This window comes from Populus euphratica, unplaced genomic scaffold (assembly GCF_000495115.2).
Source record: "Populus euphratica unplaced genomic scaffold, PopEup_1.0 scaffold129.1, whole genome shotgun sequence".
Taxonomy (NCBI): Eukaryota; Viridiplantae; Streptophyta; class Magnoliopsida; order Malpighiales; family Salicaceae; genus Populus; species Populus euphratica.
In genome coordinates, this window is record NW_011499907.1 from 13,371 (window position 1) to 34,789 (window position 21,419).

The following is a 21,419-nucleotide window of genomic DNA, read 5'->3' on the forward strand; positions in this document are numbered from 1 at the left end:
TCTCGCCTGAAGATCTCATTAGAATTTGACGGTGGTTATTTTTTAAAATATTTTTTTTAAAATATATTTAAAAAAATATGTTTTAAATTTATTTAAAAATATAAAAAAAATTATTTAAAATTAAAAAAATCTTTAATAAAAACACATAATTGAACTGCAATAACAAAACATGGATGAGGCAAGGGCATCCAAAGGCGTGATTTCATTCCCAGAAGGCCCCATTCTACCCATGTGAGTACACAGATAGATAATATGCTCTGAGCTCAATCACTTCCCATTAAAAATCCCTATATATACCCTAGTCAGGAAGGTACTCTCAAGTCTTGACAAGCAAATCCCCTCTTCCCTCACTTTCACACCTCTTTTCATCTCTTTTTGGTGTTTAGACAATCCCAGGAAGAAGGGTTTTGCATTGTAGCTAAGGCCATGGCTAAGTTTGTTGCTGTCTTCCTCTTGGCTCTCATTGCCATTTCCATGCTCCAAACCTTGGTACCTAAGACCCTTCCTTTCTTCGATCTTTATGACCCAGAAGCTGAAATGGGTTTGTTTCTCCTTTAATTGTTTATCTTGACATTGTTTTGTTTTGCCCTGTTTTTTCAGGTTGTGGCATCCCATGGGCGTGGAGGTCACCACAGAAACAAGGTTAGCTCTCTCTTATAATCCCTCGATGCGTATGCGCATTATGATGTGGACTCTTTACCTTGACAATCTTGTATCTTCAGATCATGAATCTTAGTCACGTTTTAAGTTTGTAATGTCAAATGTGCTGTGATTGCAGAACAAATATGGACCTGGGAGTCTCAAGAGCTTCCGTAAGTGCTTCGACGACCAGCCTATTTTCCATTTTCCCCTCATTTGGCGTTTTAAAATCTTTGTCAAGAGAATCTGAATAGAGAAAAAAGTACACCTGCCTTTTAAAAAAAATTGCTTGCAATTTCCCGGCCTAGAAAAGATCTGTGAGATTATTTTGTTCTTGCTCTCTTTTTTTCCCAGAAATCAACGAGTTTAAAAAGGATAATACGCCATTGAAAATATTGATTTGTGGGTTGTGGATTTCAAGATCTAATCGAGTCAAAAAGTCTGAACATGGTCAAATTCTGGAGAGTGGTCTTTTATGATCTCTTACGTTGATTGTCTTGTAATGATCAGAATGTCCATCACAATGCACGAGGAGGTGCAGCCAAACCCAGTACCATAAGCCATGCATGTTCTTCTGCCAGAAGTGCTGCAGGAAGTGCCTCTGCGTCCCCCCAGGGTATTATGGGAATAAAGCTGTGTGCCCTTGCTACAACAACTGGAAGACCAAGGAAGGAGGGCCCAAGTGCCCTTGAACAATAATTAATTTCCCTTCCCTGGTCTCCTTTTACTATATTATATGTATCAGGTGTTATGCTCTCGGAATAGCACTAACTATATACTGTATGTTTCTTAAGCTGGTCTCCGGCGGGGAAAGATGGACTTATGTTGTCGTCGGTCTATCGCTCAAGAAGTCAGTCCTTTAGGCCTCCGCAAATGAGGGCGGCTAATCTGTTGTTTTATTATCAATGAGAATTGTCTTTTTTATGAGTTCACCTGTGTATTGGGGGTGGTTGCTTGATGAAAAGTGATATCTGAGATTTCCTTTTCTAAAATGTTTTGGGTTATTCTTTAATGGTGATGAGGGAAGAAGCTTGACCTCTCTTGCCTAAACCCACCCGATTTAGGCAGTGGTTTTCTAACATTCCATGAGGACAGAACTCTGCACGGTGCCGATGCACCTGAATCTATGGAGAATGAACTCCGAATTTTAAACTTGAATTCATAAAAGATGCCTCGATGGGGACGTTATACCTGAATCCATTTGTTCTTTTTAAAACTATAGATGATAAATACATTTATCAGCTTACCCTTACATTTACATTGATATGCCTACATATACTACCTTAAATCTCAAGATGCTCCTAGGCCATAAGAAAGCATCTCCCCCTTCAAGCTTTACCATGTAAAATGTAAACACACAACATAGCCTTCAAAAATCTTTTTCTTCACCGTCAATGCTAACATAAACATGAATGTCCTCTAAATCTACAAAAATGATTTATTTTACAACTATTCTAATTGTATAAGCTCAATCTCGGTGAAATAGTATGCACTAGTCTTGTTGCCCATGTTTTGTTCACACCTGGATAAAAAATTAATTTCAATGTAAGAAAAAAAATGATATTTTCAATCTAAGAAAAAAAATATGTTATTTAAAACTAAGAAAAATCGCAAACTTGAATTGAAAACTTTAAGCATCCATTTAATAAAATTAGTCGATAAACGTTAAAAAAAATTATTACCAAAAACTTAATAAAGAAGTTGAAATATATATACAATTAAAAAAACGATCTCACATAGTGTCATGCCAGATTTTTTTATTTAATTTTATATCAATATTTGTTTAGAAAAAAAATAAAAATAAAACTGAATCAAAACAAAATAATTTGCTAATTTGACATAATAATATAGGTCTTTGGATTGCCAATAAACCATGTTGAAGTTGGCTAAATATGACCTAATTAATCTAGTAGGTTCAAATACTTATTGTTAAGTTTAAAATTCAATTTAGTTAAAAAAATTTCAAATCCTCATCTTTTTTTTAAAAAAAAAAAACCTCTTTAGAGACAATGATTTTTTTTTTTAATTTAACTTAATCTGACAAACATTTTGTATAGATCATGAAATTAGTTAGATTTAATAACTTTTTATTTTAATCAAGTTTTTTTAAGTAAATTATACCATAACAAAAATAGAGATACAAATAAAATATTTAAGAAAAATTACAAAAAATATATCAAGAAGTGTCCTGAAAAATCACAATGCTTGTTAATATTTTTAAAAAAGATATAACCCTATTAAAAAAATAAAAATTGAATTAGATTTTATTAAATGATATCTCAAATATATTTTTAATTAATTCATTTAAATGATATTTAGACCTAGCTTGAATGGAAGAAAAAGATATATTTCAAGTTGATGTCGTTTGATTTTATTTCTTAAAGATATTGAGATGACCATGTCTTAAATTAAAATGGGTTAGCTTAGTTAACTAACAGAGGACTTGGGTCATAGACATCCTTTAGTTTAGTAATTTTTTTAGAACCTAACACTCATTTAATTATTCAACACTAGAAACTACAAGAAAGTGCTAAAATAAAACTAAAGATAATAATAAAAGAAATAATTGAATTGAAATTATATTTAAATCATAAAGGAAATAAAACTTCATGCGTGTGGAGTTGCAGGATCTGGGCCACGTGCATACCCTTTTCTTCTCTCTCTCTATCTCTTTTTTGCCTGGTAGAAGGAGCGTCTATTTCTTTAAAACAAATTTGATGATGCGTTATCCGCAAACCCAGTTTCTTACAGCGTGAGAGTTAGTCAAAAATTTAGGCTGGGGTTTCTTTTAGCTCTAGAAAGATATTTTTGATTTAATTTCACTTATAAACAACCTCAGCCTCAGAAACACTAATATCCCAACTAAAAAATAACTAAATTGCTTAAAACATGTAAAATAATCAAATTAATTTTTTTAACCTTGTTCTATTTTTTTATAACAAGACAAACAATAAAAAATATTTAAATAATAAAATATATGAATATTAAAATCAACTTATTTTGTTATTGGAGTTTGGTCAAACATAAATTTTTTAATTCACTGTTTTTTAGTGATTTTTTTTTCTCAACTAGTTATCTAAAAAAACAAATAAAATAAATTTTTTTATGAAAACACAAATTGCAAACACCAAAGGGGCCAAAATAAAAAATGAATCAATTTGAGAGGACAAAAATATTAAAAAGGCGCAATCTCAACAATGCTTAAAAAACTCTTGGTTTTGGACATGTTATCAAATTATGTCCTTGAATTTCAATATCTTTGAAGTAACAAAACTATATTTTTTTTAAAAAAAAAATAACCGTAATGCAATGTTCATCAAGCTTGTGATCTCAGTATTGTTAATTTAATAGCAATCAATACATGATCTGTGGAGTCTCGTTTAGGTTGGCTTTAGCATTGATGTAGATGGGTTGCAAACTTTAGAGGCAGCACTTGAGCAAGATTAGCTAAAGTGTGAGTGCGTTGTCAAGGTAGGCAGTGGGGTCTGTTTGTCGTGGCAAAAGTCAACTGGAGTTCTTGAATCTTCAACAGATGAACAGGAAAAGCATGTGATTACTGACCAGCTGGTGGTATCCTACATGGTGCCTTTTTAGCGAAAAAGAGTGCCTGAACACAAAGCACAAAGCACAAAGCATGCAAGGAGGGACGGTATAATGATATTTTGCCTGCTGGGGCATGCTTTTACGGGTTGATTTTGTGTTTTTCAAAGAGAATGCCAGGGTCTCTTTTACATCCAGTCGCCTTTAAAACACTTGTTCTTTATCGAGTGGTAACCACAACCATAGCCAGATATATATGCTTCAAAATACTTAGAGAACTTTTGTCGTCTGCTATGGCGTTCTGGTTTTCCAGTTTTGCAAAGAATGAAATGGTTAAAAAGACTCGTGGGGGTTCATGACACAAGTGCAAGGTGCTTCAAAGGTTCGAAACCTCTACAAATGCTTCCCAACTTTGCAAATATTTCTCGGTTTCAGATTGAAACCTATCATACAGATTGAAGGTTTTACTCTGTGGGTTTTGGTTTTTTGTGGCATCCTAAGATTGCTACAGCACTGGATGAAGCGATCTCCACTAGAGGTGTATTTCTAAGATGTTTATTTGTTATATACAAAGATAATATTTTTAGAATATAACTAAAATCTTGAAATTTCTAATCTAATAAAAAAAAGACAAATGAAAGAAAATTTATTTTTTTCTTATATTTATTTTCTCTGTGTAGTAACAGGTTTATATAGCCATGTAATATTATAGTGAATATTATGATTATTAATAAAGTTATTATATTTTGAATTATATTGAATAATTATTATTTAATTTTATCACAACAACCATATTATAAATATAACAATGGTTAAAGTCAGACGATGAGGGATTAAGGATAAGAATCTTTAGTTGATGAGATTTATTCTTTTAATAAAAGATATGGTATTGGTATTTCAAAACTGGATGATATGATTGTTATTCATGGTCTTTCAATACATAATACTTAACAGTTAACAAACTTTTATCATTATTAAACTGAGTTATTTTACACTATAATTGATATGCAACTTCAAGAGCTTAATAATCTTTTTACAAAGATAAATATGAAGCATGTTTAAATCTAAAAGAGTGTTTTCATGCTTTTGATAATAAAGAAATTTATTCATCTTGCTTAACTTTATCCATTTCACTTCTCCATAATTGAGCTTGTTGCACCCGACAATCAACTTGAAACTTGCACTCTTAACATGAGATTTTATAAGGAATTTTCAAAGCTAAAGGAGCCAATTTAAAATTTGTGGAGACAAAAAGGATTATGATATATCTTTTAGTCCTTTTACTTATAAAATTAGTATTAATTTTACTAATGGCTACTGCAACAATGGAGAAAATATTTTTAACGATGAAATTGGTTAAAAGTCAATTATGCAATTGAATATGATTGGTTAAATGATTGTTTGTTTATTTATATTAAAAAAATATTTGAAAATGTTGATAATGAGAAAATCCTACAATGTTTTCAACATATGAAATCTCATATGGAGCAATTGTGAATTATAAGAAGAAAATAGAATTTTGTGGAGCATATTTTTATAATATACATAAATTTGTTAACTTTATATTAAAAACTTATGATTTTTGAACTTTTTGGATCTTAATTAATTTAGTTATATAATTATATTATTTTGTTCCTATTGAAATTGAATCCTGGATTTGTCTTTGGTTTCAACCTCATTCAACCAATTGTTTTCCTTACCATGCCACTAAATAGTTTTTGAATGAGCCAATTCACTCAATTATTTACATATTTTACATAGACAATAATAATTATTCGATTTATAATAAATTTTTGAACATATCCATGTAGAATACTTGTGGCAAAGTGCAAGTTAAGTATCTTTTAGGTGATTTAATCCTAATTCATGGTCAATTGTTTTTGATTTTCTAGGTGATGGTGGAATTGGAAGAAGATGGAGAAATATAAGAAAGACATTAAACATGCATGGTGCGCCAAAGATTCTTTAAAAATACACTATGATCCTTAAATTTTAAAAATAACATATATTATATAATTTAGATACTTTTAAATTTTTACAAAAATCATTTTTGATACAAGAGTCTATTTGTGTTATTTTTGGTTACACAAAATAGATTTTTTTCATCCATGAATTTCATGAGATGTGAGGCTTGATGGTGTTTTTTTCAAGTTTGATGTTGTCTAAAAAAATAAATCTAAATCAAGGAGAATCTAACCTAGCTTGATTTTGAGTTTTGGATCATTTTTTGAGTATTTTGAGTTGATGAATTAGTTTGTAAATGTTCAAAGAATGTTATTGAAGTGTTTTTAAATTAAAATGACTTAAAAATTTAGTTTTTTGAATAAAAAAGGTCCTGCCTTGATTTCTCGAACTTCACAATGGTGGCTGAAATTTGAACTCGTAGGTGATATGATAAAGTAGCTTTAGCATGCAAAAAAAAATTTTGCATGCATATTTTTATAAAAAATTAAAAATTATATTTTTTATCATGTTTTAAAAATACAAAAATGGATACTGTAGGATTTTAGGTAAAATTTCAAAAATAACACAAAAATTAATTTTTTTAATTAATATTTGAGGTATGAATTTTATAATAAAATGCACACTTTGTTATTAAATTAAATAAGTTAATAACAATAAATATGAGGAATTAGCTATAGATTTTATTATTTGAAGGTATAAAATTATTCAATAAAAAATATATTCAGGTATCAAAGATACAAAGTAAGAAATAAATATAATACTAAAATTTAGACCCTATAATAATTAGTATTTAATCCGATGAAGCAAATATTTTTTCAGGAAGTGAGATTTGCTTTAAATTATGGAAAAGACCAATAAATAGAAACATAATTTACCAAAACAACCAATCAACAATATAACTTACCATATTATGATGCACTAAAGGTGATGTGTTTTTTTCTTGTATAATTAATTTTTTTACATTGATTCTCATATACTATTAGGTTTTTCTATGATTATAGTATTAAAAAATATTTATTTTTATATTATAAATTTATGATCAATCTTAAAATTGTTTAATTTAGGATGAAACCCGTAATTCAATACCATTCATGCCATGACAACTAACATTGCCTTTTTTAATTATATAAATTGAATTAATCAAGCATAGTGAACTCAGTGAAGTAAATAATAGAAATCTTAGTTTTTTTTTTAATATTAAGAAATGGTTGATCTAACCACAACGTAGCGGGAGAAAGACCCATAGTTGATAAATTATGAGATACAATCTAAGCGAAACTTTTATTTATTTTATATAGTTATGCATTCATCACTGGAATTAATCAATCAATTAATGATATATTAATCATGTTATTTTTCTTGATTTTGTATGAGTCCAGACTTCACGTCAAATGAACTGACAATAGGCTTTATCCGGCACAAATTTTGGAACACAAATACCATTGCAATGGCAGTGCCCATATCCTGTATTTGAGATACACCATGGAGATTAACCCAGTGGGCTTAAAGTAGGATCAGCTAAAAGAAAACCCAATTGTTACTTTTTTTTTTTTACTAGTATTATTGGTAAATTAAAGAAATTTAATACTTATTTATTTTTGTATTTTAAAAATATTTTTTTAAAAAAATTATTTTTTTAATTTTTTTAAAATTAATTCTTTTATGTTTTAAAATCATTTTAATACATCAATGTTAAAATTAAATTTTTTAAAATAAAAAAATAAATCATTTTAATATATTTCTAAATAAAAAATATTTTAAAACACAATCATAACGATATCCTAAAAAATTTCAAATTTAAGCATGCACGGAGACAAATCAGATGCTTTATTTAAGCATAAACCCTGACACTCTTTAATGTAGATAGGTTTCTTTTCAATAATATTTATGAGTCATGACTATAACTTTCTTTTCCTCGTAGCATTGTCCCAAATTTATTGTAGGTGGTTAATGTATCTTAAAGCAGCCTGATTAGAAGATGGACGGACATCTTCCATTTAGCCACCTTCCAATAATAACATCCCCTTCGATTCAATATTTTTTCTTGGTATTGGAATAGATTGATCATGCATTACTTTAATATTAATGTTTGCTTTTCCAGAGGGAGGCTTTATACTATCTGTTCGACAACCTTAAAGTACTTTATTTGTAATTATTTTCATTTTTCTATCAAATATTTTATTTATAATCCATTTTCAACAATAAGGAGAAATCTTGTGGATGGTCAAATAATATCTAAATAAAAAAAATAAAGATACCTTGACAAATCCCAGTAAAAGAATTGAAATTTACATAAAGAGAAAGACACAAATAAAAATAAAAGACTTTTTACAAGTTAATAATTTTTTACATAAAAGATAAGGTGGTACAAAAGAGATTATGCATTAAAAAAAGGAATTCTTCTTAAAGAAAACGATAAAAAATGACTAAAAAGCCATGATATGAAGAAACATTATTTAGATAAAAAGTAAATTAAAATAAAATAATTACTTGAAAAATTAAATTTTAAAAAGAGATATTTAATGTGACAAATGTTATAACATAGAAGAAAAATAGCTAACAATAGCTATATTTAAAAACATGTGAGTTAATAATGACAATAGAAATAATATATATCAAACTCATAAAAAAATAAAATTATCATGGGTTTGAGGAGGTGTGTTGAAGAAATAATCATGGTAAATATTATAAATTATTTCCTAATCAATAATATTTAATTAAAATAGAATTCCTCAAATTTGACCTAATAAAGTTATATTAAATTAGCTTACTTGATATTTTATTTCAATACGTCAAGTTAATTAATTTCTTCTTCAATAGGTGAGATCATCATATTATGTTTTGAGATTGATGCATTTACAAGATTATTTTTTTTTACAATCGTTTTTAGATTTGCACTAGGATGATAAATAGAAAAAATAACCTTATGGATTAAGTTTTTTAAATTACCATTGATCTTGGGCATGAGTTTTGACAGAAGGTAGATGTTGCAAATTGACCTGGTTTTCTTAGAAATTAAAACCTAGATGAAGTCGTAATTTCGATTTGGATTATTATGTTTTTATACCATTATTTTGATTTATTATGTCCTTCAATCATTTTTTTAGTTTTTTTTCAAAATTATATATTTTTTTGTTAAATGCAACACTGATCATGTTGGGTGCAAAATAAGGTTAGTTCAAGATTTTTTACATAATAATAAAGTGACATTTGCTCTAATTCATAATGTTTTTAGTCAGCATATTATTTTTTAATTGTTTATATTTTCTTTGAATTGAGTTTATGTTGGATAATTTTTATATAATTTATTTTAAAAAAATATATTAGTAATACATATATATTTTTTTATATATATTTAAAAAATTAACTCGACTCCCATCATATTTCTCCATCATATTCACATCACAGTAAATGTAGTAGGATACTATATGAAAACATAAACGGATTCGATTGCTAGATTTTCAAACCAAAGCGATATTAATGAGGACATTATATACAAGGTCATATTAATTAATTTATCAGAATTATAATTATCAGAATTTTTAAGAAGCCAAAATTTCTTAATTAATGGGTAAAAACCCTGTAGCGGACGAAGACAGCAAATAGCTGCACACCCTATTCTCAAGGCAGATCAACCTATGTTTGGAAATATTACTTAATTGCTTTTTAAAATATTTTTATGTTAAAATATATTAAAATAATATTTTTTTTAATTTTTTAAAAATTACTTTTATGATTAATGTATTAAAATAATTTAAAATATAAAAAATTAAACTTTTTAAAAATTTAAGTTGACTCCATTTTCAAACCTATACAAACAGAAAATTCTTCGAGAAACACTGTACTTCATCACCTACAATCCATTTATTTTTAACTTCCACGTGCAACCACCAATCCCATTTATCTGGGCCGCTGTTCGCTCATCTACCCGTGGTTCAAACTTCTATTATAAGAGGGTATGTGTGAATTTTTTATTTAAAAATATATTATATTCAAGAAAGTATGGCTATGGTTTGAAGTGATTTTTTATTTAAAAATATATTAAAATAATTTAAAAATATAAAAAATTAATTTTAAATAAAAAAATTTAAATTTCTAAAAAATTTCAACAGCATTACTGGTATTGTGATCTAATATTTTATTTGTAAATTTTTGATTTTTTTAGTTTTAAATTAATATTTTTAATTTTTTAAATAGTTTAGATGCTTTGATATAAAAAAATAAAAAATAAAAAAATTGTAATGACTCTTAAGAAAAATAACCACTGAAATATTATAATTACGATATTTTCTATTTTTCACATCAAGTTATGTACAAAAATTTAATGTCTTTTATTTTTCTTAAAATCAAGTACAATACAATGAATTGGAAAAATATTTTGATATTTTTATTCTAAGATAAAATTTAGTTGATTTACAATAAAAATAAATAGAATAAATTATTAAATACAAATTTAAAAATAAATTACCTATCTTTTGAAGTTTATTTTGATTACTAAAGTTAATAAAAGTATTTATAATCAAGAAAAATTATAAGAAATAAAACTGATATTTTATTTATTAAATAATAAATATGATAGAAAATAAGCTAAAAGCTTAAAAGTAAGAGAATTAGAATATATAAAAAGCTTTTCTAGTATTATAGTAATTGGTATTATAGTAATAATTGTTTTTTAAAGTATTTTTATTTAGAATTATATTTTTTATTTTTAAAAATTAAATTTTAAAATCAATATCTAAAGGATATAAAAATAAATATAAAAAAATTAATTTAATACAAAAAAATTTCAAACTCTTACAAAAACGCTTTCTAGCTGCCAAAAAATAAAGGGGCCAAACTGCAGGGACCAAAAATACACAAAATGAACTCTATCCACTAAAATGTGAAGCCCAACAACATCTAACGGCCCATTTCAAATTTGGAAAATTTACACCATTTTCAAATTCCCGCCAAATCCATCTTCCTTTTTCCCCGAAACCATAAACATTATTTATTTCTCCTTTTCTTTTTAATTTTTTTTTCCCTTAAGATACTTTTGGTGCGACCTCTCAGTACAGAATCGGTACAGTCACAAATAAATCACAGAGAAGAACAGCAAAAAAAAACCCTCAAGGAGAACCGAGTTAACTCGGCGAAAGAAATGGGGATGGAACCAGGGGACGATGAATTCATGACAAGCGAGTCCAACTCAGTTCGCACTTCTGCTGGTGGATCTTCGAAAGCCCCGAGGCTGTTCATCAAAGAAATGATCATGAGGAACTTCAAATCTTACGCTGGTGAACAACGCGTTGGTCCTTTCCACAAGGTTGGTTAGGGTTTCAATTTTGTGAAATTAGTTTCTCTTTTTTGGTTTAATTTCCATTTCTAGGTTTTGCTTCTAATGAACTTCCACTTTCTCAATTTGTTTTTGCTTAATTTTAACTTGTTAGTGTTTGTTTATCTTTGAATTTTTGGGGATTAGAGTTTTTCTGCTGTGGTGGGCCCCAACGGGAGCGGCAAGAGCAATGTGATTGATGCAATGCTATTTGTATTCGGAAAGCGAGCGAAACAGGTCTTCTCTCTCTCTCTCTATGTTTCTATAATGCAAATTGTTAGGTTCAGCAGTTACGAAAAGGAATGAATTTTCTGTAAGCTAATTGAGTAGTTTCAATTTTTTTTTAAGGGGGACCCTGTGTATGTTGATTTACTTGCTTGGTTCTTGGTTTTTCAATTTTTAATGTTTGTGTTGGTTTTGAATTTGCAGATGAGACTTAATAAGGTTTCAGAGCTTATCCACAATTCAACCAATCATCAGAATCTGGACAGCGCCGGTGTTTCTGTTCATTTTCAGGAGATTATTGACCTGGTAACTTGGTTTTGATTTTTAGCAAGTAATGGCTTTCATCTTCTTGTTTATGAATAGTGTAGAAGAACAAGAAACAGGATTTCAAGTTTTTATGTTGTTTTTGTTTCTTGAAACTCATATATTTTCTTGATTGTATGAGGATTTGTTTTTTGAAATCAATTGATTACAGAAGATCTCTTGGTCGATTCTAATGTCATGATACTTGCAAACCATGCTCTTAACCATTATAGGATGATGGGACCTATGAGGCTGTTTCAGGAAGTGATTTTGTAATTACGAGAGTTGCATTTCGGGATAACTCATCCAAGTACTACATCAATGATCGTTCGAGCAATTTTACTGAAGTTACCAAGAAACTGAAAGGAAAAGGAGTTGACCTGGACAATAATCGTTTTCTGATTCTTCAGGTTTGTTATCTAACCACGGGGCTGTAATTTGAGCATGGAGTATGCTTCCATAGGTTTTGAAAATTGCTTGCTGGTTTTTATCAGGGTGAGGTTGAACAGATTTCATTGATGAGGCCAAAAGCTCAAGGACTCCATGATGAAGGTTTTCTTGAATATTTAGAGGACATAATTGGAACTAACAAATATGTTGAAAAAATTGATGAATCATCCAAGGAGTGAGTACTTTTCTTATTCTTATGTTTATCATATGTACTCATTTTGCATTTTATCCATTATCATATTTGAAATTTTACTCTACATATATTATCTGTGAAGCCAAAATGGACATGTAGACAAGGAATTTTCCTAACTTCTACAAGCATTCCTATTGACTCCATAGGTTGGAATCCCTTAACGAGAAAAGATCTGGGGTGGTACAGATGGTTAAGTTGGCCGAGAAGGAAAGAGACAGCTTGGAGGTGGGTTTTCTTTGTCTCTTTTTATCATATCATTTTCAAACATGTTTAGCCAACCTGTTGTTTTCTTTCCATGAAATAGGATGTGAAGAATGAAGCAGAGGCCTACATGCTTCAAGAGTTATCATTACTGAAATGGCAAGAGAAAGCCACAAAATTGGCTCATGAAGATACTAGTGCAAGAATGATGGAACTGCACACTAGTGTATCTAGTTTGGAAGAAAATTTAAAGGATGAAAGGTTTTTCTTTTCTTCTTAAGTTATAGCATTAGCTTTATATTTCCTTACGACAGAAACTTGCTAGTGTTGAAGGGTTTTTTGTTTTCCCTAGAGAGAAGATTCAAGAAAGTCACAAAACAATGAAGGAGCTTGAGATTGTGCATAAAAAGTATATTAAAAGACAAGAGGTTCGTTTTGTGTGAGTTCTATATATTATAATTGTGCTTGTACATTCAACATTTGTAATTGATATTTGGTTTTTCAGCCAAGTAGAGAAAATGTGAGTCTATCCTCTTTTAGCTGTAGTTATAAGACCTGGCTTGGCGTGGTGGGTCAACTTGGATTTGGCCTGAGCTGGGTTAGAGGAAAAACCTGGTCGTTTTATTTTTACCATAATGAGGTTGTTTTGGTCTTTTTTTTTCAAAAAAAAAAGTATAAGGTTGTCAAACCCCAGACTTGAGACCTAAGCCTTGGGTCGGGTTGAGTCTTATAACTGTGATTTTGGCCACCACATATCATGACTGCATATAACAGTGCCATCCTAAATTTGTACCGATTGTATTTGTTGATGTGCTGTCCAACCTTGTCTCGGATTCAGGAACTTGACAATGATCTCAGAACCTGTAAAGAGGAGTTCAAGGAGTTTGAAAGGCAGGATGTTAAATACCGGGAGGATCTGAAGCACATGAAGCAAAAGATGAAGAAACTTGAAGATAAACTTGAAAAAGTAGGGTAAAAAAGTGACCTATTTCAATTGAAAACACGCATTTTTCTCACTTTGTTTCCCTTGTAGGATTCGTCGAAGATTGATGACTTAACAAAAGAATGTGAGAACTCGGAAAATTTGATTCCAAAACTTGAAGATAACATCCCCAAACTTCAGAAACTCTTGCTTGAGGAGGAGAGGATGCTAGAAGAAGTCGTAGAAAATTCTAGAGGTTGTAAAATTTCATTTTTGATTGATTTGGATACAAATAAGAAAATGATAGTTTATTGAATATAGTTTTTTCAGAGCTTATATTCCATGTTATTATCCAAAAAGGATATAACATGTTTATATTATACATGTTTGACATCATTTTAGGTGATTCATGTTTTGCTGCTTGTTGATGACCGTGCACCCCTAGCAGTACAAAACTGTTTGAATAAACATTTAATTGTGGTGGTGAAGGTGAAATACACTGATGGTTAAATGAAATTGCAAACTCCTAGAGTGTGGGATTGTGAATCATTGTTCGTGGTTGGCTTTTATATTATTCAGTTTCATTGTCAGCATGTAGCGTATAAAGAAAAGTGGAATTTGAGAGAATTCAAAACTTTATGCATGGATTATTTAAAGGTCCTTCAATATCTACATATAATTTTGAAAAATTGACCCTTTGAAATCTCTATTACAAGGAATTGATAGAAGCAGCTAATTTCTTATATTCAAAATAGCTTCACTTTTGAGGTGAAAGAACAAAAGACATTTTCTTCTCTAGAAGACTCATAAATAATCACAATTTTGAAGGGGTGGATTGAAATTTAAATGGCTTATGTTATAATATAATTTGCTGTTGGTTTTGGCTACAAATTTTTAAAGATATTTGAGGTGATTATTCTGTAATTGAATGAAAAGATAGGGCAAGTGCAAAGATTGAAATACAACGTCAGAGGTAAAGGAATCCCTTTTAGTGCAATTTTGGTGCAGATGCTCTTTCATTGTTTGTTTGCATCTTGTGGTTTATACTGTCATATGGATATTTCTCTGTATTTTCTATGTAAAGTGTAGGGATGCAAGAAGTGGAGTATAAGAAGTTACTGAGAACCAACCTTGTCTCATCCTTAAACGTGTGCCTGTTGTTGTTTAGCTAATCTTTTTAATTTATGTTTTGATTGATGAACAGTTGAAACAGAGAAGTATCGCTCAGAACTCATGAAGGTTCGTGCTGAACTAGAACCGTGGGAAAAGCAACTAATTGATCACAAAGGAAAACTTGAAGTTGCATATACTGAAAGCAAGCTTTTGAATGAGAAGGTGAGGTTGGGGCTTCCATGGTCTCCTCATTTGATATTACAAAGTAAATGACAGTGTATAATGTGTGTTTTCTTTCAGTCTATGGAATTATATCTACTGTGATTTGTGTTCTCTTCAATCTATTGCATTGGAATTGGTTATGTCAACATATAAGCTTAAGATAAGATCAAAGATGTAGGACAAGCTTGAAGAATGTAAAATCTTTAGGGTTTAGTTATGGTTAGGAAGTGGTGAATAAGGGAGTTGATTAAGCATCTGTTTATGAATGATTCAGGCTTCAATTTAATGCTGTGAACAATACTGGTGGCACTGTAGCAGAAGACATTTTTAAGCTAGAAAGAGAAAGGGAAAAATAAAAGAGCAAGAGACGGAAGAGGAACTCTAGGCACAATGCTTTCAGAATAACTTAAAAATTCAACTCATTTCATCACCAAACATTTGTTAAAAGCTTAATTTATTGGTATTAATAGTAAGCAAAAGATCTCTGCACTGGAAAACTTCTAATTGGACCATATATCGACTTCAAAATAAATTTGGATTACCAAACAGACGAATGATTCATAAAAAGAAACATAACTGAACATGCATTTTTGGGAAAAAAATCCCTTGCAGTAACTAAGAGGATGCCATTTTCCCATGCTTACAGCATTCACCCATATAACTGAAACTTAAACCTTTGACTAGAAACCTATAATGGACACTTTTTTATGTAAACTTAAACCTCTTTTTGATGAAAAATAAATAACTTGGCTTTGATTTTTCAAAGTAGATAAATCTCCTTTCACCATGACTTTTTCAATAATGCAAAACATAATATCTTGAGAATCAAATCCTTTTCAACTGTTTTATTTATTATTTTTTGTGATGACTCTCATACCTTGTCCATATCTTTCTAAGAGATGTCATTAGTTGGCTAAAGGTGCTCATTGACTGTTTCAGCATGAAGCTGGTCATGCAGCTTTTGAAAATGCACACAAGCAGATGGATAATATATCTGGAAGCATCGAAATGAAAACTGCAACCATTGCAACATTGCAGAGTAATATAGAAAAGCACAAACTTGAAGCATCTGAAGCTCGTAAAGTGGAACAGGTTTTTGCTCTGCAGATAATTCTTTGAACTTCATCTACCTTTTGACATTCCTGTGTCTTGATGGGATATGGCAAGAACACTTCATTTTGCAGGAATCCATCAAAGAACAAGAAGAGCTTATTCCTCTAGAACAAGCTGCAAGACAGAAGGTTGCTGAACTTAAGTCAATTATTGATTTGGAAAAGAGTCAGGGATCAGTATTGAAAGCAATTTTGCATGCCAAGGAATCTAATGAAATAAGTGGAATACATGGGCGAATGGGAGATTTAGGTGCCATTGATGGTGAGTGTCTACATTATACAAACATATCTTGTTCAACATAACCTGAATTTCTGAGACTAATGTGCCAAATTGCAATAAAGGGAAGCCTGATTAGGATTCTTTTATACTGCTGCATCTGGATGTGCTTTCATTGTCTTACTTGTAAAGAAAATTATGTGATATTTGTTGTTTTTAATTGTTGCATATTGAGTGTGATATCCTTCTTGCATGTTTTCAAAGACATTGTTCATTTTCTGATGGATGATAATCTCTTTCTTCCCTCCTTTCCCTCTTAAGTTACTCATATCTGAAGCTGCGTTCTTATCCTTGAAAGCTTTAGATCAAGGACCTCATTTTCCTGTTAAATTGATGTTTTTGTTGCAGCAAAATATGATGTTGCCATATCAACAGCTTGTCCTGGACTTGATTATATTGTGGTGGAGACAACTGCTGCAGCACAAGCATGTGTGGAGCTGCTCCGAAGAGAGAAGCTTGGGGTTGCCACTTTCATGATACTGGTATCAACTAAAAATACTTGAAACTACCTTTTCCCTTTTCTTTATAATTGTTTGGAAGATCTGAAAGGACTTGTGGGCATGGGAGTCATGTAGGCTGGTTCAGTTAAATGCCCTGGACATGACTATAAAATCTTAAAACTATGACAAAAGAGATGGTTGACATTTCACTTGTTAGCAGCTAAACTTTCCTATATTCTTAAGGTAATTTTGAATTTGCTGAAGCTTGAATCTTTAAAAATTTCATTTGGCATGGAGAATTGAATGGAATGTTTGTTATAGAGGCCAACCTTTCTGGGCAATATGGTAGCACTTGGTTAATTGGTTTAGGAAAGTTCCCTTTGCTTTAGGAACATAATTTCCTCCCGTTTCCTGAATGCAGGAGAAGCAAGTTGACCATTCATCAAAGATGAAGCATAATGTGAGCACTCCAGAGGGTGTTCCACGTCTTTTTGATCTAGTTAGAGTTCAAGATGAAAGAATGAAACTTGCCTTCTATGCTGCTCTGGGTAATACTGTTGTAGCAAAGGATCTTGATCAGGTAAATTCAAGTTTCATTGTATATCCTCTCTTTTTTTTCTCACCTGCATTATGGATGAATTAAGGACGATAGATGATCATGTTATACGTTCCTCAATTCAATTCTTTCTAAAAGCATATTGATGCTTTTCTTTGTTTCTTGGTTAATCTGAATTATTTTCCCCTGTTGCTTCCAGTAGATGCACCTAGAGAACTTGGTCTGTCAGCTGAATACTCTATTGACTTTATATGCTTCATCTACTTAATTCAACCAAGGCTCTGTTCCAAATCCATTGTAGTAAGCCACATGGATTTTTGTTCTCCTTTATGTTTTTCTTTCGGGTCAAATCTTGTATGAACCAGTTTTGGATATTAAAACCCTTATTTCTTCAGCCCATATCATTTAAACCTACCTGTCCCCTTACTCCTACAATTTGAAAAATCAGTCTCTTTGGTATTAGTGTCCATTATCGAGGAAACATGGGAATTACGGCTTTGTCAATCCCAAAATAATGTGAAGTAATGCCAGTTTTGGAGATGGCTAGATGCTTTGATCAATAAGGAATAGCTTTCCATAGCATGAACTTCTAGCCGTGTTTTTCTTTGTCTTACTCCTCATAGTTATGGGATATGTAAACAGGAGTCTGTTACCATGACTTGTGTGCTCAGGTTCATTTTAACAACACCTTTCATAGCTAGAATCAAGGATATCTATTATTTTTTTTTTCCAGATTTACTGCTGAAGCATATCCAGGTACGATCTAGTAACTTGCATTTTTTTCAACCTATAGGCAACAAGAATTGCATATGGTGGAAACTTGGAATTTCGACGAGTGGTTACTCTTGATGGTGCACTTTTTGAAAAATCTGGTACTATGAGCGGTGGGGGAACTAAGCCACGTGGTGGTAAGATGGGGACATCGATTCGGGCTACCAGTGTTTCTGGAGAAGCGGTCACAAGTGCAGAGAAGGAGCTCTCTACCATGGTTGATAGATTAAATGGTATACGCCAACGGATTGCTGATTCTGTGAAACACTACCAAGCCTCGGAAAAAGCAATTGCACACCTGGAGATGGAACTGGCCAAAAGCCAGAAAGAGGTAACGGTTTGCTATGGCTTTTCCAATGTTTTTTTTTATATTTTTTTCCCTGGATGAAATAAATGCTCTAAAACCTTCCTCCCAAACAGATTGATAGTCTGAACACAGAACATAGTTATCTGGAGAAACAACTTGGTTCCCTGAAAGCTGCGTCAGAGCCAAAGAAAGATGAGCTTGATAGGCTGGAGGAACTCAAAATGATAATAATGACAGAGGAAAAGGAGATTGACAGACTTATTCAGGGGTCTAAAAAGCTGAAGGAAAAGGTTTGAAAATATTATGTTTCTTTGTCCGTTAAAGTTCCAAGCCAATCGTTCAGGATGCCCAGGCAACAAAATGTTGTCTGGTTGCCTTCCTGATCTGTGGTTAACTTTCTGACTTCAGTTGAACTTTCGTGGATTTTCTTATCTGCCATATCTTACTGTACTTAAATCCAAAGAGTCATGTGCCTTCCCCTTTGTATTCAATTTGATTGATTGTCCATAATTCTCTCTACCTTTAGGCTTTGGAGCTTCAGAGTAAAATAGAAAACGCCGGTGGTGAAAGGTTGAAATCACAGAAGGCAAAGGTCAACAGGATTCAGTCTGTAAGTCACAAAATCACTCTGAAATATTCGAATTGCGATCATGTGGCATTTGAATTAATTCAAGTTGCCCACTAATCAGGATATGGATAAAAATAGCACAGAGATCAACCGTCACAAGGTTCAAATAGAGACAGGTCATAAAATGATAAAGAAGTTGACCAAAGGGATTGAGGATTCAAGGAAGGAAAAGGAGCAGCTTACAGAGGAGAGGGAAAAACTGAGAGGGATTTTTAAAGAAATTGAAGAAAAGGCATTTGCAGTTCAAGAGAATTACAAAAAGACACAGGAGGTCTGCTTTATTTATTTTCTTTCAGCCATGATGATGCGCTCATAAGAGTATCCTTATCCTTATATGCCTTTCTTTTTTTGCTCTTTTAGCTGATTGATCAACATAAAGAAGTGCTAGATAAAGCCAAATCTGAGTATGAAAAAGTGAAAAAAATTGTGGATGAGTTGCGGGCATCAGAGGTACTCTGTCAATTAAAGCCACTTTTTTGCACTTTCCTTTATCTTTTTGTCAAATGATCATCACTAGTTAAGTAATTATCCTGTTATACCACAGGTCGATGCTGATTACAGGTTACAAGATATGAAGAAGAGCTACAAGGAGTTGGAATTGAAGGGGAAGGGTTACAAAAAGAAGCTTGATGACTTGCAAAATGCTCTTCTACGCCATATGGAGCAGTATGTTGATTTATGGTTAAGCCATTTATTCTATTGGCTCTGTATTTTCTTGAAGCATGTCTAACATTGTTATTGTTGGTTGCAGAACTCAGAAAGAACTAGAGGACCCTGAAAAACTTCAAGCAACCCTTGCTGATAAGACTCTTGCTGAGGCTTGTGACCTCAAAAGGGCCCTTGAAAGGGTAGTGTTGTTGGAAGCACAATTGAAAGATATGAACCCAAACTTAGATTCAATCTCAGAGTATGGGTTTTTCTCTTACTCGTAAAAGTTTGATTATTAATCTTCAACATGAATTTGCTGAATGCTCTGTTAATGTAGATATCGGAGAAAGGTTTCATTATATAATGAGCGGGTTGAGGAGCTGAACTTGGTAACTCAACAACGTGATGATATAAAAAGGCAGTATGATGAATGGAGAAAGAAAAGGCTAGTATTTTCCTTCTTGTTAGATTCCAGTATCTATCATGCCCTTGTCCTCCCTTGCAAATAGGTGATTCTTACATAACTGAATCGGTAACTTTTCAGGTTGGATGAATTCATGGCAGGGTTCAATACAATATCATTGAAGCTGAAGGAAATGTATCAGGTTTGTGCGATGATTGTTTTGTCTCTCCCTCCCCCTCCCCCTCTCCTCTCCTGTGTGAGCATGTACACTGTACGTTTGTTTGCATGTGTAGTTTTCTGGCTTTAAAACCCGACTTTAGGTATTCATCTGAACGAAAACCGTGATTTAATGCAAAAAAATGTGCATCCTTATCATTCATCAGTGGCAGTAAATGTTGTCCATTGATTATTTTGACATTTCTTGCCACAGATGATTACTCTTGGAGGTGATGCAGAACTTGAGCTAGTGGATTCTTTGGATCCATTTTCTGAAGGTGTTGTTTTCAGTGTGAGACCACCAAAGAAGAGCTGGAAGAATATTGCAAACTTATCTGGTGGTGAAAAGGTTATGCCTAAACCTTTATTCTATATCTGTGTTATACTCTCGGGTAATGAATTCCAAGTACTACCCCTAAGGATCCCAGAGGTGTCTGTATACTTTTGGTTATGGTAACAATGATACATTTCACTATTTTCAGACTCTGAGCTCGCTAGCTCTTGTTTTCGCACTTCATCATTACAAGCCTACTCCACTGTATGTAATGGATGAAATTGACGCTGCCCTGGGTAATCTTCGTTCAAACTTACTACCTTAGTTCATAAATATTTAGAATTGTTTAGTAGTTTACCTTTCCCTGTTTTCTCCATTAACTTTCATGGTTTACATTGAGTGCCAGATTTCAAGAATGTTTCTATTGTGGGACATTATGTGAAGGACCGAACAAAGGATGCACAGTTCATCATTATAAGGTAGTAGGATGTTCACAGCAGATAGTTACTAGAGACACCAATCCTTTGAGCCATTTTTATTCAATGTTTGTTTTGTATGCAGCCTAAGGAACAACATGTTTGAGTTGGCGGATCGACTTGTTGGGATTTATAAAACTGATAACTGCACTAAGAGCATCACCATCAATCCAGGGAGCTTTGTTGTGTGCCAAAATGCTGCTTAATGCCCATGCCCGCGCCCC

The 21,419-nt window shown here is 31.7% G+C and overlaps 2 protein-coding genes across 2 annotated transcripts in view; both read left to right on the forward strand.

Annotated features, from left to right (window-relative positions):
• Positions 1-301: 301 nt before the first annotated feature.
• Positions 302-1,571, forward strand: GASA4 (GAST1 protein homolog 4). Its single transcript, XM_011037449.1, has 4 exons — positions 302-489; positions 601-642; positions 779-812; positions 1,150-1,571. Exons 1-4 carry the CDS (start codon positions 427-429, stop codon positions 1,329-1,331), a joined length of 321 nt encoding a protein of 106 aa, XP_011035751.1. The 5' UTR covers positions 302-426; the 3' UTR covers positions 1,332-1,571.
• Positions 1,572-11,168: 9,597 nt separating this feature from the next.
• SMC3 (structural maintenance of chromosome 3) overlaps positions 11,169-21,419 on the forward strand; it is a 10,764-nt gene continuing 513 nt past the window's right edge. Inside the window, exons 1-28 of the mRNA XM_011037452.1 lie at positions 11,169-11,449; positions 11,606-11,695; positions 11,888-11,989; positions 12,220-12,396; positions 12,481-12,611; positions 12,776-12,854; positions 12,934-13,091; positions 13,183-13,258; positions 13,669-13,797; positions 13,864-14,008; positions 14,957-15,087; positions 16,027-16,179; positions 16,272-16,461; positions 16,825-16,958; positions 17,338-17,496; positions 18,266-18,574; positions 18,664-18,840; positions 19,077-19,160; positions 19,240-19,449; positions 19,539-19,628; positions 19,723-19,844; positions 19,930-20,085; positions 20,164-20,271; positions 20,371-20,431; positions 20,660-20,794; positions 20,928-21,015; positions 21,126-21,198; positions 21,281-21,404. Of these exons, the coding sequence (XP_011035754.1) occupies positions 11,285-11,449; positions 11,606-11,695; positions 11,888-11,989; positions 12,220-12,396; positions 12,481-12,611; positions 12,776-12,854; positions 12,934-13,091; positions 13,183-13,258; positions 13,669-13,797; positions 13,864-14,008; positions 14,957-15,087; positions 16,027-16,179; positions 16,272-16,461; positions 16,825-16,958; positions 17,338-17,496; positions 18,266-18,574; positions 18,664-18,840; positions 19,077-19,160; positions 19,240-19,449; positions 19,539-19,628; positions 19,723-19,844; positions 19,930-20,085; positions 20,164-20,271; positions 20,371-20,431; positions 20,660-20,794; positions 20,928-21,015; positions 21,126-21,198; positions 21,281-21,401 (3,753 nt within the window). The 5' untranslated portion in view covers positions 11,169-11,284 and the 3' untranslated portion in view covers positions 21,402-21,404. The remainder of the gene's footprint in view (positions 11,450-11,605; positions 11,696-11,887; positions 11,990-12,219; positions 12,397-12,480; positions 12,612-12,775; positions 12,855-12,933; positions 13,092-13,182; positions 13,259-13,668; positions 13,798-13,863; positions 14,009-14,956; positions 15,088-16,026; positions 16,180-16,271; positions 16,462-16,824; positions 16,959-17,337; positions 17,497-18,265; positions 18,575-18,663; positions 18,841-19,076; positions 19,161-19,239; positions 19,450-19,538; positions 19,629-19,722; positions 19,845-19,929; positions 20,086-20,163; positions 20,272-20,370; positions 20,432-20,659; positions 20,795-20,927; positions 21,016-21,125; positions 21,199-21,280; positions 21,405-21,419) is intronic.

What these genes read in the sequence shown, in the direction of transcription:
- GASA4 (XM_011037449.1), top strand. Translation starts at nt 427, where the DNA reads ATGGCTAAGTTTGTTGCTGTCTTCCTCTTGGCTCTCATTGCCATTTCC. An exon ending in TTTCCATGCTCCAAACCTTG is followed by an intron (nt 490 to 600) that starts GTACCTAAGACC and finishes CTGTTTTTTCAG; the next exon opens with GTTGTGGCATCCCATGGGCG. An exon ending in TGGGAGTCTCAAGAGCTTCC is followed by an intron (nt 813 to 1,149) that starts GTAAGTGCTTCG and finishes TGTAATGATCAG; the next exon opens with AATGTCCATCACAATGCACG.